The sequence below is a fragment of the Canis lupus genome, chromosome 5 (genome assembly GCF_048164855.1).
Source record: "Canis lupus baileyi chromosome 5, mCanLup2.hap1, whole genome shotgun sequence".
NCBI lineage: Eukaryota > Metazoa > Chordata > Mammalia > Carnivora > Canidae > Canis > Canis lupus.
In genome coordinates this window covers 82,861,443-82,876,937 of record NC_132842.1, presented here as the reverse complement: position 1 = coordinate 82,876,937, position 15,495 = coordinate 82,861,443, and the positions used below count along the sequence as shown (strand labels likewise).

Here is a 15,495-nt window from a genome sequence, read left to right as displayed (position 1 = left end):
CAGTCCCCCAGCCAGCATCTCCGCCCCCTCCTCGGAAGGTATCTCCGACACAACCCAGCATGGGCGCCCTAGAAAAACACCTGCTCCCAGCCCTGTCTCCTGGTTTCATCGACTTGTGGTAGAGACACAAACAGTGGTGGAGTGACCGGTACATGACACGCTCGCAGGCCAGTCACACCAACAAGTGCCAGAGGTCCGGACTGGATGAGAAGTAGTGCACCCATGGTCTGGGCAGGCCCGAGTACCGCGCCCGGGGAGAGCTGGAGACACCCGCATCCAGCCACCTCCGCCAGCCCGGGGACTGGGCCCACCGGCCACACCGGCCTGGAGCCGCCCTGAAAGGCAGGCCTCCAGGCTAAGAGGAGGGATGTCACTCATGTGAACCCAAACACCCCAACCGCCCCCCGTCCCAGAAGCCAAAGAAGGAAAAAAAAAAAGCCAAAGAAGGGTTCAGGAGCTGGAGGCCAAGGAGAGGTGCCCTCAGTGACCGATAGCGGCAGCTCCGTGAGCTGGGCTCCAGGGACACAGGGACATAGACACGTGCTGGCCCTCATGGAACTTCCAGAAACAGTCACGACCCCATGAATTGTTTAATTCTGTCTCATGCATCCATCCACAAATATTTCCCAAGCACCTGACATGGGCCAGGCCCTGCTAGGTGTTGGGGACCCCACAGGGCACCAGAGCCGTGTCCTCCCAGAGCTTCCCCTCGAGGGTGGAGGGACAGACACCACCAAACAGGTCACATGATAGCTGCAGAGCCACAAGCCTGGGGAGGGGGACTGATATCAAGTAGGTGGGCTAGAGAGTGGTCACAGGCAGGGAGGGCTTCTCTGAGGAGGTGACGTTTGAGTGAGACCTGGAGCGGAGGAGGAACACGAAGGCAACATCTGGGGGGAGAGGGAGCCACTGGGTAAAGTGGCCCAGCTGCAAAGGACAGGGACCTCCCTCAGCCAGGGCAGCAGGAGCAGGTGTGAGGAAGGAAGCAAAGCTGGAACAAGGTGGAAGCCAAACGAGGGGTCGGGGGAAGAAAGCCAGAGGGAGACTCAGAGGGGGCAAAGCAGGAAAGCCTGGTAGGCTAGAAGTGTCGATTCTGGTTCAAATCCCACCTCTGCCCCAACATGCTGTTTGACCCTGGCCAACGCCTTCCCTCTCTGTTCCCCCATCCGTAATGTGGGTGTAGTGACAGCACCCCTCTAGAGGTGTGTGGTGAGGAGTCAGTGTATTCTTTATGAATCACCCGCCCAGGTGAGGTCAGCGTCCAGGTGGGGGGGATGGGGTGTGTACAGGGTGGGGGTGGTGGGGCAGGCGCGGGGGAGGCCGACAGTCAAGCAAGGCCCCTGGCAGTGGGACTGCGTCAGCCTGTGCAGGGAGTGAGGTCAAACTGTCGTCAGCAGCTGTGCCCAGAGCGTCCCCTGCATATGCGCCAAGGGTGGAAGCGCGGGTGCCCGCGTGGTATGTGGACTTGGAGCCACGACCCTACAGGCAGGTGTTGGCCTCTGCGTGGGGTGGGGTTTTAATCAGGAGGACACACAGGTCAAGGTCGGGAAGCCAAGGGGCCGCACGGTTAGGGCAGGGCTCTGGCGTCCCGGTGGCATGACCTCCGCACCTATTTGGGTTCTTACCGCCTCCGTCCCGGCCTCCGCGGCCTCCCCTGCAAGACGCGCCTCGCTGGGCAGCGCTCTCTGGGCCTTGCCCGTCAGCTGCGCCGACGCACTCCGCGCACGCAGCCGAGCACCCGTGTTGCAAGCGTTTCAAGAGGAGTCAGCGTCACCCTTGTTTTCAGCTGGGACACGAGGCCCGCAGCGGGGGGCTGGCAGCCTCTACGACTGGCAGGCGGGGGCAGGACAGTCTCCGCGGGCTTGGCAGCGGGCAAATGCCAAGCTCGTGCAGGGAGCTGAGTCAGAGCCCAGGTGGGGCGGGAGGCCTGCGCGGAGCGGGGCAGGTGGACGGCGGCCGCGGACACCGCGCTCAGCAGGCAGGGCCGGTGGAGAGACCGTCTTTTTCCGCAGGGCCGCGCATCCCCAAGGCCCCGTCCTGCCCCCAGCACCGCATTCCCTGTCACAATTTCCAGTCATTTTTCCTTTTGCCAAATAATGTATGTTCGTGCAAAAAAAAAAAAAAAAATGTCAAAGATACAGACCAGGGAAAAGAGGAAAATGTAAATTGCCATAATCCCAAACCCCCAAAATAACCGATATTTACATTCCAGTACAGATCTCTCCAGGCCCTCGTCTATGCATAGATGCATATATTTTAATTTTTTTCTGTGTGAGCTTTATGTTTGTATGGGAGCATAACTGCAAGGATTCCAAGCCGCAAGTTGAGTTTTCCAACCTCCCCGCACTGTGTACCTCCTGGGGCCTGTGTACGTGAGGCTGGTCCTCCGTGCCCACCTCCGGGTCACCGGAGCTGTGGCCTACATGTTCTCAGGGTCACGCTGTCCTGGACATCAATTTTTGGACCCAAGCCTTTGAAGGCTGGGGAGAGATTGAAGCCACAGGCATCAAGTCTGCTGGGACAGGAGGCATCCCCCCCAGCCCCCGACTTTGCCTCCCCTGCCCCACCTCCCAAGAAGCCAGGTACTTCCCTGCGGAGCGCCCACACCGGTGCAACACCTGCCAGCTTAATTAGTGGCCCCGGGCCAAACGCGGTGGCCTGAACACTCACCAGCCCATCCCTTCCCGAACATAGCCCTGAAATCCTGAACGATGAATAACCCTCTTTTATGCGGTGACTAACCAGACCTGCCCCCGAGGCCCTCACCGTGGCCAGCATGCCAAGACTCCCACCCCCGCCTCCCCGCGTCCTGCTCCCTGAGCCCTCGCTCCCAAACCCTGACTCACCCGTCTTGGGGGTTACTCATCCTGGCTACCCCCCCACCCCCCGTGCCACTTCCCTGCCTCTCTGGCGGACACTCCCTCCAACCTGTTGTCACTGACTTCCAGATTTCAGAGAGCAGCATCGCCTATGAGAGACTCAAAGCAAAGGAAGCCATAGAGAAGGAAAAGAAAAAGGTGCAGGATCTGGAGAACCGCATAACCAAGCAGAAAGAGGTAAGAGTCTCAGAGAGGAGCAGACAAGGAGGCGCCCGGCATGGTTAAGAGCAGGGCTCAGGAGGCAGGCGGTCTGGATTCGAATCCCACCTCTGCCGCTTTCTGGCTGTGCGACACGAGGCAAGTTCCTTACCATCTCTGTGGCTACGTTTCTCTGCTTAGGGCATCCAGGTGATGCCAGTAGATCAGCCCCATTGAGTTGTGAGGCTTGATTGCTAACAAGCTCGTAAAACATGTAGGAAAGTGTCCAGCACTTAATAATAATAACAATAATAATAATAATAAATAAAAGCATCCAACACACAGAGCATTCACTGTTGTTCTTTTGTTATTATTATTATTAATATTATGAGCTCACAGCTGGGAACTGGAGGCAGAACAGAGCCCTGCACTGTCCCCCTCCTCTTCCTACATCCTTGAACACTGTGTGGCCTCAGCTGTCTGGAATCAAAGTGGTGACGTCAGGAGACAGATGCCTGAATTTCCCATCACCTTGACGCAGCATCTCCACCAGAGCTTGTCACCGTGGGCATCATGACCCTCCCAGTCAATCTGCGTTTACGGTTATTCCTGGGAGGAGCAGACCCAGTAGGAGCACCAGTTGTTGGGTCCTCCTCACTGTAGGACCGAATTCACTCCTCCTGGGTCCCAACAGTACAAGGGACACGCACACACACACACACAGTGGCTGATCCCGAAAAAGTCAAGGCCAGGGATTAAACACACGAGCTGACAATAGGGGTGAAATTGGAAGGCAGGTGACTACAGGTCAAGGGACTCTGAAGACCATATGGGACTAAAAAGGTCTTTGTCTCTATTCACATCAATCTGAGATCATTTTCTTTGGAGAATGATCTCCAAACATTAGCTTGCACAGAATCACTTGGGGGGTGGGGGAGGGGGCTAGGGAGGCTGTTTTTAAACGCCCATTTCCCAGACCTTGCCCCCAGAGATTCGGATTCATTGTCTATGGGGTGGACTCAGCAATTTGCATTTTTAACAAGCAGCCCAAGTGATGCTGGTTCCCTTGGAATAGCACTGCCGTGGAGGGGTGAGTGGCAGGAACCCACACCTGGGTTACGTATCCGGCCCAGGCACCGCTGAGAGAGACCTCCGCCGACTGGAGGGCACCCAGAGAAGCCAGACCAGAGTTGGGGGGCATGGGGGTGACGCAGGACCCGTCAGCCGCGGGCTGGGGCACCGAGGGAGGGTGGGCAGGCGCTGTGGGCCGACGGAGCCCAAGGGATCCATCTGTTCACACGCGGCCTTGCGTCCCCAGACGATTCACCACGGATCTTCCATCAAATATCTCAGTTGGGGGTAGAAGGAAAGGAGAAATGCACATTTTTAAAGTTGATCAGTCAGGGGGCGCCTGGGAGGCTCCGTGGTTGAGCTTCTGCCTTCGGCTCAGGGCATGATCCCGGGGTCCTGGGATCGAGTCCCACATCAGACTCCCCAAGGGAGCCTGCTTCTCCCTCTGCCTCTCACTCTGGGTCTCTCATGAATAAATAAATAAATATATTTTTTAAAAAATAATAAATAAACTAGATCAGTCAGGACATCAAATGAATCAAGAATGAGACTAATGCCTAAAAAACGTCCGTCCGTGAAATCAAAGAGCCGTCGGTGTTGAGCAGTTACAGTGAAAGCGCGGGCTCGGGCGGCTGTACGAGTCTCTGGGTGAACGTGAACCCACCGCCCCCGGACACCGGGCCACTCTCGGTGCACAACCCGGAGAGGATGTCTCCTGAGGACCATCATACAGAGGCCCCTGCTGCGCGTCCGACAATATCTTCAACAGCCTCAGGGAAAAACAACAGTGACATCAGAGGGTGAGGTCTTCAGGGCAGACAGGTGGCCTCATACCAGACGAGGAGAAACGGGGTCCCACCCCAGGGACTCCCCACTTACCATCAAAGACCAAGGAAGTGCAAGGTCAAAGAACCGCCCAGACCTAGGGCTGCTCATTCCCACACTGTGTGACTCACACCAAAGATGTGGGCGCAGTCAGCTGTCCTCCTGTCCTTGAGTAAAAGCGGCTCAGCCGCTGGCAAGGGGCGAAGATGCCAGGCGGTGCGCTCTGCCCTTGGGCAGCTTCGTGGTCCATCGAAGAGAGCACATACTTGCCTGCCGTGGACTGTCCGGGACGGCTGGGGTGTTCGGCCGTGAGCTGCAGGCGACAGGCTGCTGGGGGGATGCCTGCCAGGATGCCCAGCGAGCACGTCCTCCGGCCAGGGCTGCACATGGCCTGCCTGGGATCTCCCAGCGGTCACGGTGGCGTGAAGGCCCCGAATAGAGTCAGGTGGCGTTCCGCGGGGGCACGCAGACGACGAAGCACCCCCCAGCCAGGCTTACAGGAACCGCACGACGAAAATGGGTTTTTCTTGTTGCTTTTAGATGTTTCCTTTCGCAATTATAAAAGGAGCAACTATTTACAGAAAATCACTCAGAAGAAAATAAAAAAAAGAAAAAAGAAAAGAAAAGAAAAGAAAAGAAAAGAAAGAAAAGAAAAGGAAAAGGAAAAGAGAAAAGAAAAGACACTGCCCGTGATTTCCACTGAGCAGAGTCACCACTAGCGACATTTTGACCTGATTCCTTCCGGACCACCTCCCCGTGATGGTTATCCCAGATGCCGGCAAACATCCATTTGCCCCGTCACGCTGTGCACACTGGCCTGGACGCTGTATTTTAACTCCATACGTTCCTGAAATGTCTCTATGGCATTCAACAGTCTTCCACGACCAGCCCTGGACGGTGACCGGGGTTTGCGCTGTGGTGCATGGACCCCAATTCATTGACCCGTCCCCTGTGGTTGGGCCCCAGGGCTGGTTCTCACTTTCACTAGGAAAATACAAACAAACCACTTGGCCGAACAGCCCTGTGCAGCATCGGTCCTTGTGCGTGGGCCTGGTTAGGTCCTTGCGATAGATTCCCAAAAATGGAATTGCTGGGGCACAGGATGTAAATATTTTTAGCCTCTTAATACACGTTCCCAGATGACCCTCCAAAAAGGTTGTACCGGTTTACACCGCCACCAGCAGAGTCCGAGAAGACCCGGCGCCGCACCTCGTGTGCTACTGCCTCACATCGGACGAAATCCTGTTTGTGAAAAGCCTGCAGACGGTCTGATCCCAGCTACATGACATTCTGGAAAGGGCAGAACTATGGGGACGGGCGTCGGGGGAGGGCAGGGCTGACTAGATGGAGCCCGGAGGACTTTTTAGGGCCGAGAAACTACCCTGTGCGATACTGTAATGGTGGAGACGTGGCCCCAGACATCTGTTCAGACCCATAGAGTGTACGGCATCCGGGGGACCCCAGCGTAAAGCACGGACGTCTGGTCACTGTGATTGTCAGGACAGGTTCATCAGTTGCAACAACGGTACCATCTGGTGCGGGATGTTGACGATGGGGGGCTCCTGCGGTGTGGGGCCAGAGGGCATCGAAGAGAGCTCTGTGGTGTCCTCTCAGCTTCGCTGCAAGCCCAGAACTGATCGGTCAGGGGCGCCTGGGCGGCTCAGTCCATTAAGCATCTCGACCCTCAGGTCATGACCTCAGGGTCCTGAGGTCAAGGCTGCCCTCTGCACTCCACACACACTCATGTGCTCGCTCCCTCGCTCTCTCAAATAATCTTTTTTAAAAAGAATGAAGTCAAGTAAATAAAGCTGGTGAAGCCCCCACCCCAGGACCTGACACGAAGCTCACATCCCGTGTGGTCTGAGTCGGGGCTCACGGAGGAGGGCAGGATTTCTCGAGTCCAGGACTGGAAGAGCGGGTCCCGGGAGGAGGGAGGAGGAGGTGTGCACGGACGGGCGGACGGACGGATGGCCATGCGGGCGGGAGCAGAGGGGAGAGGGGAGGCCATGGCTCCGAGGCCAGGGAGGGGTGCGGGGCGGGGGGGCAAGGCCCATCCCGTGGCCAAGGGGTGAAGGAGCTCGGCGTGTTTATCCTGGAAAATAGATTTAGAGAGAGACATGACAACCCTCCTCAAATACTTAAAGGGCTGTCTCATAAAAGAGAAATAAAACGTACTCGGTGCGCTCCAGGTGACAGCTGAGCTCGGGGACCAGAGATTGCTAAGGAGGCAGTCTCAGCGGGAGAGGAAAGAGAGCTCTATAACCATGGAACCTTCCAGAGAAAGCGTGGACTTTGGGCTGAGAGGGGAGACCACAGCAGAGTAGAGGTCACCTCCTCTCTGAAAACGAGGGACGCGGGGGTGGAGGGGGGCGGCTAGGGCAAATATTCATCCCCCAATTTCTGTTAACTTGATGTTTATGGTGTGTCCAGGAAATAGACTTAAAAGGGCAAAGAGAAGACATTTTGAATAAGAAATTAAATGACGCGCTGGCCATGGTCCAAGAGACTCAGAAAACCAAGACGGCCGAGAGCCTCAGAGCAGAGAGCCTCGCCATGAAGTTAAACGAAACGTTAGCCGAACTGGAAACCGCCAAGACGAAAATGGTGAGTTGATGCCTCCCGGGGACGGGAGACTCCTTCCCTCGATGAAGGATCCCAACGCGGGGAGAACGCCTGATGTAGACCAGGGCCTGACAGCCTGGGCGCCGCTGAAGCTCCGGGCCGGATACCCTTTTTCTTGTGTGAGGCCCCCCCCCACCCCGGGCCCTACCTGCTAGACGCCAGTAGCGTCCTCCCTGCAGACGTGTCGACCCAAAATGTCTTCAGGCTTCGCCAAACATCCTTTGAGGAGCGAAATCGCCCTCTATCAAGAAGCACTGGTGTAGGATGAAAAGTGAGCAGAGGCCACGATGCCCTGTCTGCAGGCGTCCTGATGTGTCGTGATACAGGGTCCTCACAGGGTCCTCACAGGGTCAGGCTGAAGGACCAAGCAGCCCCAGACCTTAGTGATCAATGGCTGTGCCACAGACTTTCAGATAATGTTTTCAGCTTTTAACTCGGCATTCAAGGCCCCCCGCCATCAGAGCTCAGTATGGCACTCATTTGTCATTCGTACATTCCAGCAACAGGTCTGTGGGAAGGAAGTAGTGAGGATTCACGTGGCCGAAGCGCACAAATTGAGTTTGAGAGGGGCTTGGGCTGGAGAGGCCAGCTCAGGCTTGGTGCACGGTGGCCGGCGCCGTAGCCCGGAGTCATAGGGACCTGCAGACTCAGGCTGGCACGGGAGCGGGGCCAAAGAGTGGCTGCAGGGACAGACACGGGAGAAAGGGCAGGACTCGATAACCGTGGATGAGACGCGAGTGCCAAGGACAGGGAGGTGCTGGGCTTCCAGGCAGGGCACCCAGGGCGACGACGGCCTGGTGCTGGGGGCTGGGGGTGCAGATTGGCAGAAACAGGGAGGTCACAGTGGCTCTTGGGGGGGGGGGCGGCCTTGTGGGGAAGGCAAGGAGTTCGGCTGAGGCGAGGGCAGGGTACCCAAGTTCACAAGCGCCCCAAACTTCGGGGAGGCCCGTAGATTTGGAGGAGAAAACAAGACAAGACGTGCCCGTTTTGAAGGGCCGTGATGGTGCGCGCGCGTGAGCTTCTAGATCGGGGGCTGCGGCCCCGTGTGGGCCGGGAGTAGGGAGCAGGACTCCGACATCGTTAGCAGAGCCCTGGAAGGGCCGGTCAGACAAACAGGTGGGGAGCCCCAAGAGGAGCCTCAGGGGGCACAGGCCGGCCGCGGGGAAGCATCCAACTCCCCTTGTGGTGATGATCGGTCATTTTTGCCTTTAAGAAATACAGATTTGGGGCAGCCGGCTGGCCCGGTCAGGTAGGCGTCCGATTCTTGATCTCAGGATCGTGAGTTCAAGCCCCACATGGAGTCTCCATGCTGGGTATGGGGCCTACTTTAAAAAATAAAAAAAATAAAAAAAAATTTTTTAAAAAGGAATACAAATTCATTCTTTTTCATATGGAATTGTTCATTCATTACTTCAACAAGTATTTATGGAGCATTGAGGTCTAGATGCTGTGTCAGGGATCTAGGCACGGGTGACGTGGATGCGTCGGGAAAGAGGCCAAGGTAAGTTTGTGCCCTCCTGGAGCTTACATTTGAGTGGGAAAGGGAGATAAAGAAACGAGATCATTCCGCTGGTCTTAAGCACATCATGGAAAAGTAAAGAGGAGGATGGATTAGAAAGTCTCAGGCTGCTCCTTCAGACAGGCGGTCGGGAAGGGCTTCCCTGAGGAGGTGACCTTAGTTAGCGTCGAGGCCTGAAACATAGGAAGGAGTCAGCCATGCAAGGAGCTGGGGGAAGAGAGTACCGTGCAGAGGGAACGGCACGTGCAAAGGCCCTGAAGTGGGGCCGCGTTCTGCACCTGTGGGTGCAAAGGGGGCACAGGGCTACTGTTGTGCTTGGCGTCACACCCAGCTCCCAGGGTCACGCGCATTCCTTCCGTTTCCTCAGCTCGTCATGGAGGAGCGCATACAGCTGCAACAGCAGGCCGTGAAGGCCCTCCGTGAGGAACAGGACTCGCAGAAACACGGATTTGAGACAGAAATCAGGGAATACAAGGAGCAAATCAAACAGCACTCCCAGACGATCGTGAGCCTCGAGGAAAGACTCCAAAAAGTGACTGAGCACCATAAAAAAATAGAAGGAGAGATTGCAACCTTGAAGGACAGTGACCCAGGTCTGTGCAAAGGGAAACCGAGGAAATCTGGGCGTTCGGGGCAGGCCTCGACCATCCGTGGGTCCCCCTAGGCCGAGGGGTCAGAGAAGGCTGCACCTGGCTTGAAAGCTCCTTTTTCCCGGGAGACACCGTCTTCTTCCCGGCACACGACACAGTTAGAGACGCTCGTGGCCCGGGTCAGACAGAGGTAACGACAGGCAGACAGGTCGTCCTTTGCGCGGAGCCAGCAGAGACACAGGGCTGCGGGGGCATCAGAGCCGCGGCCACCGAGCGTCTTCCCCACGTGAAACCCTCCCGCGCGTGGGGCCTTTTAAAGGCCTCTCTGCGCCCTCGGTAATTTGCGACTTTGTCTGATGGACTCCCATAACCTCCTCTCCAAAGAAACCCAGAAGAACTCAGGGTTGTGCGCACTTACTGGCCCTTGATGGCCAAGGCGACGCAATGCCTTGCAAAGATGCTGAGCTCTCGGGGGAGAGTTCTGGAAGCTGCGGCCTCGGGCCAGGGCTCAAGCGGGTCGCTGCGGACATCTGGAATGGGCTAAGCCCTGGTGCTGGGGGCCGTCCTGCGCACTGCAGGCGTTGAGCGGCACCCCGGCCTCCACCCACGGCGTGCCAGCAGCACCCCCGCCCCAGCGTCGCCACCAGAAACCCGAGGTTGCCGGATGTCCACTGGGGTGGGGCAACCTCGCCCCTGATTGAGAACCAGGTCCTGCTCTCAAGCCAGCAGACGAGCTGTCGGGGCTCCCTTCGTGCTTTCATTCACCCAACAGCCTTCATGGAGCATCTATTAGGCTCCAAGCCTGTTCTCGGCACTAGGGATTCAGTAGCCCCAGGAGGGTCCCTGCAGGTCACCAAGTGGTGGCCCTGACGGGTGGCCCAGGAGGAACAGGGCACCGTGGCACGGGCGTGGGGCGTGAGGCGTGGGGCGTGGAGTGTGGAGCAGGACTCAGTGTCCCAACCCAGGTCCAGGTCAGAGGGAGATGGGACCTGAAGGATGACTCCTGCCTTGTCACCTCACATTTAGCTCAGAACCTGCCAGAAGGCAGACATTCCATTGTATCTGGCGAATGAGTAAATGGGTGGAAAGGATGAGGATGGAAACCAGAAGGCGGTGGGCTGAGGAGTAGGTGGGAGGTGAGGACAGGACAGGAGGTGTCTGGGAGGAGGTATGGCCCCGTGGTTAGGGCTCCACCTCTCACCAGCGTAGTTGAGCGGCCACTGGCAGGGTCTGTCCCTTCTGTGCCCGTTTGCTCACCTGTAAACGGACTTCACGATCCCTGCCTCATTCCAGAGAAGCCGGAAAGATTTCATGAGCTCACACGTGGGGGTCCCAGCCTGAGCCACAGAACACGTGGTGGGGCTCACGAGATGGAGAGAGGGCGACAGGGGGAGGGAGGGTGGCCACGTTGGCACAGACTCAGGTGCCCAGGGGAAGGAGAGGACCGTAATGACGCTCACGTGTCCCTCTGATTCAGCCCAGGAGGTGACGCAGCGAGAACCCCCAGCAGTGCCTCCGATGGAGACCAGCGTCAAAGACGAAGTGTGTGACACCTTGATGTGAGTACCCGAAGGGTGTGTGCACACCGGGCCAGAGACACCCCCACCCACCCCTTCTGGCCACGTCGTCAGAACTTACGAAAAAGGAGTCGAGTCCGGGGTCTTCTCACTGTCCTTCGAATTGCTTGATCCTCCAGCAGGTCAAGATGGTGTCATGGAAAGATCTGGGTGGATCCGCGTTCAGATCCCAACTCACCCCTTCTGGTTGCGTGGCCCTGGGCAAGTCCTGTCCCCTCGCCGCAACTTAGCTGAATCGCTTGTGAAATAGGCAGGTGCTTGTCGTGCCTCAGCCTCAGACCAAACCCGACTGGGAGCCTCTGTCCTGGCTCCGTGTATTTTCTTGCATTGAAGTGAATTTTTTTGTTTTGAGAATTTTTAACGAGCGCGCTTCCCTGCCGTGCGGGGTCTGGTGTCCGGCGGACCGGCCCTGACGGAGGGTCGCTTTGCCCCTCCACCCGACCCCTTGCAGGCCCTGGGGACACCACAGAGTGACTTGGCCTGGCTTTGTGAATTTCAGAGGGGACCTGCTGACCGCCCAGAAGGAAATCCTGTCTCAGCAGGAGGTCATCGTGAAGCTAAGGAAAAACCTCACGGAAGCCCACAACCGGATGTCCGATCTGAGAGGTTTGTACGATGGCCCGTGTCTCCTGACTTCCTGACCCGCTTCAAGAAAGGAAAAAACAGGCTTCAGAGTTGGAAAGCTTAGCATTAAAAATGCCGCTGACCTGCTTTTCTGAGCTGTCACAGCATTTGTACCTCGGCCAGCAAGACAGATGCCTTATCAGGGGGCCTCCGGGAGCATTCTCAGGAGCATTCTCAGAGGGCTTCAGCCCTCTGCCTCGAAATGCAGCTTTCCTTTTGGGAAAAAAAAAATCCCCTTTGACCTCAGAGGAGTTGTCTCTGGAGGCAGAGCCTGGGAGGGAGGGCACAAACCCCAGCACCCCCCAGCTCTGGGACCTAGAGCTAGGTGATGTCTCTGTGCCTCAACGCACCTGTTTCCTGGAGCTGGCTGGCCATCAGGGGCCCCCAGGGACAAAAGAGCTCGGACAGGTCTAGCTGAATATTCCTACTTTTCTTTTTCCCTCCCCGCTTCACCCTGTCCCTTTGCTCCTAATAGCCACCGTCTCCTTCTTGGCCCCAGCCTCCATCGAGCCAAAGGGCACAGGCAGGCAGGAGTCGGGAGACAGAACTGGGTTTGGGGAAGCAGAGGGAGGGTGAGGAGCACTCCTCTAGTCTTGGCCCCAACCTAAACCCTGTGCACCCCCAAACCTTCAGTGGTGTTTGCTCCCCCTATGGCTGTGCTATCAATGCCCCCAAGGCACTTAATGGCTGAATTTTTCAGAGTGATCGTCTCCACACTAAGGTATGAGAAAGTGTAGCAGAGAGGCTACGGGTCCAGTCCTAGACTCGCGAGACGCTGGACCCAGTTCTGGAACCGCTATTTATTTTAGTCACATGAGTTTTGGCAAGTGCCTCTCCCTCTCTGAGCCTGTTCCTGCACCTGTGAAGTGGGGGTGGCACCAGCAACTCACTCGTAGGGTTGCTCTGAAAATTCTGTGAAAATTGAAGCAATGCAGGTGTCTCAGTTTGGGTTTTCCCAGAGGCTGACCCTGAGACCCGAACTCTGCGGCAGGCCGTGTGTTCGAGAGGTGATCCCGGGAACCAGCCCGGTGCAGGTGGATGAGAGGCAGGAAGGGGACCAAGGCAGATAAAGCTGGGCTGTCACTCAAAGCTGGAGCTGAATTCTGCAGGGGCGTGGGGGCAGCTCCAGGGAGCAGGGTACAGCCCAGCCCCGGGTCCCCACCCGACGGGGAGAGAGTCGGGCTGTGTCTTCCAGTCTCACCTGTCGCAGATGGGGGCTCTTGCCCCCAGGAGGTGCAACAGCAGAGCAAACCCCTTAGAACAAACACCCTTAGGCAAACAGGTGCAGAGGCCGGCAGCTGAAGGTCAGCCAGGGAGCCCCGAAATGCCACAGGTGCAGAGGCACGGCCCTGACAGCTTCTGGAATGCTGGGCTGAGGCAGAGCTTTGCCGTCGTTTGCCAAGACGCAGGCAGACCCCCTCGCCGTTACTCAGCCCCCCCCCCCCCCCCGAGAATTCCTGGAGGGTGGACCCGCCTCATGGTTCTTGTAGGCCTGGCAGGTCTGCAGGGGCCCTGCAGAGACCCGAGGCCAGAGACCCCTCACCAGCTTTCCTGTCCCTCCCAGGGGAGCTTAGTGAAAAGCAGAAGATGGAACTGGAGCGGAACACGGCACTGGTCCAGCAACAAAGTGGCGAGCTGCGAGCTCTCAAGGAAAAGATGGCACATCTGACCGGCCTGGTGGAGAGGAAGGACAGGGAGCTGGAGCTCCTCAAGGAGGCGCTCAGGTGTGCGGGACGGTCCCCGTGGTATAGGGAGCCCAGACGCACCCACGTGCCCAGAGGGCCTCCACAGGGAGGTCACCCAGCAAATGCTGAAGGGATGTAGGATGGATGGATGGATGGATGGATGGATGGATGGATGGATAGGTGGATGGGCAGGTGGGCGGGTGGATGGATAGATGGACGGACAGATGGATGGGTGAATGGATGGATGGACAGATAGATGGACAGTGGATGGATCGATGGATGGATGGATGGATGGATGGATGGATGGATGGATGGAAAGGTGGGTGGATGGATGGATGGATGGATAGGTGGATGGGCAGGTGGGTGGATGGATAGATGGATGGATGGATGGATGGATGGATGGATGGATGGACAGATGGATGGGTGAATGGATGGATGGACAGATAGACAGTGGATGGATGGATGGATGGATGGATGGATGGATGGATGGATGAATAGGTGGGTGGATGGATGGATGGATGGATAGATGGATGGGCAGGTGGGTGGATGGATGAATGGATGGATGGATGGATGGATGGATGGATGGATGGATGGGAAGGTGGGCGGGTGGATGGGTGGATGGATGGACAGATGGATGGGTGAATGGATGGATGGACAGATAGATAGACAGTGGATGGATCGATGGATGGATGGATGGATGGATAGGTGGGTGGATGGATGGATGGATGGATGGATAGATGGATGGATGGACAGTGGATGGATGGATGAACAGATGGATGGACGGATGGATGGATGAATGAATCAATGGATGGATGGATAGGTAGATGGACAAATGGACAGATGGATGGATGGGTGGATGGACAGACGGATGGATCGATGGATAAGTGAGTGAATGAATGGATGGATGGATAGACGGATGGACAGATGGATGGATGGATCGATGATGGATCGATGGATGAGTGAATGGATGGATGGATGGATGGATGGACGGATGGATGACATGTGTTTCATTACTTCACAACCTCATCACTTAAAGCAGGGTTTTGCTTAGTTCTGTGCTTCTCAAACATTCCTGCCCAGTATTCCAGATAACAGGTCTCAGCTTAAATGCCACTTCCTCCAGGAAGCCCTCTGTCTCTTACTGTCACCAAACATAGCCAAGGGCTCCTACTCTGCCCAGGGTCTCCAGGCCCTGCACTCCGCCCAACCTAACTTCTCACACAGCCAGGCTGCTATTGCCTGTTTAATTGTCTGCCTTCCCCAGAAGGATCCCCACATAGACCTTGCCTGCTGTTGACTCCCCAGCATTCACAGTGCCTGGCACATAAGGAACTTTATAAATATTGATTGAACAAATGTATACACTGGGGTAGCCGAAGTCAGCTTAAAATAAATGTAAAATTTCATTGTCATTCCACGGATTAGTCTGGAAAATGCATGCAAGTTTGCAGTTTCATCCATAACTTATCCTTATTTTGACCTAAGAGTAATCTTTTCTCCAAGAAAGGTTGAGTAAAATCCACATCGTGCGAGACCCTGTAGCCTCATATGCCTCATGGCTCGTGGCCAAGGCAGATTCCCACAGTGGTTGGAGACGCAGGCTGCCTGGGTGCAAGGCCAGCCGCCTTCCCTTACAAGCCTCGTGACCACGGGCCAACAGCTGTGAGCCTCTTCGCTCGTCTGTAACATGGAGCAAGGACGGTCCCCAACTCATGGGGCCTTTATGAGAAACAGAGGGGTTAGCACGTACAAAGGGTTAAAACGGCAGACACGCAGCAAAGGCCCCAGTAAATGCCACAACAGGTTCTCCCACAGACCCCGTGGGGGGAACAAGGGGGACAGATGCCTACTGCCCGGGCCACCATTTCTCAAATCCCCTGAAACTGAAGTCTCTAGAAACCTGCAGGCAGGAGACTCGAAGCCAGAAGGTTGCAACCCGGTTCCTTTTTCTGTTCCGCCAGTGGC

The 15,495-nt window shown here is 56.5% G+C and overlaps 1 protein-coding gene and 1 long non-coding RNA gene across 8 annotated transcripts in view; one reads left to right on the top strand and one right to left on the bottom strand.

The window, feature by feature from the left end:
- Nucleotides 1–12,152, bottom strand: part of LOC140634392 (uncharacterized) — a 32,676-nt gene extending 20,524 nt beyond the window's left edge. The window contains exon 1 of the long non-coding RNA XR_012031893.1: nt 11,283–12,152. This is a non-coding gene — a long non-coding RNA (uncharacterized lncRNA). The remainder of the gene's footprint in view (nt 1–11,282) is intronic.
- Nucleotides 1–15,495, top strand: part of FHAD1 (forkhead associated phosphopeptide binding domain 1) — a 122,410-nt gene that overhangs the window by 85,793 nt on the left and 21,122 nt on the right. For all 7 annotated transcript variants that reach the window (XM_072828252.1, XM_072828254.1, XM_072828250.1 and 4 more), the window contains 6 exons: nt 2,949–3,056; nt 7,344–7,517; nt 9,422–9,647; nt 11,122–11,203; nt 11,721–11,827; nt 13,410–13,569. In XM_072828252.1, coding sequence (XP_072684353.1) covers nt 2,949–3,056; nt 7,344–7,517; nt 9,422–9,647; nt 11,122–11,203; nt 11,721–11,827; nt 13,410–13,569 — 857 coding nt within the window. The remainder of the gene's footprint in view (nt 1–2,948; nt 3,057–7,343; nt 7,518–9,421; nt 9,648–11,121; nt 11,204–11,720; nt 11,828–13,409; nt 13,570–15,495) is intronic.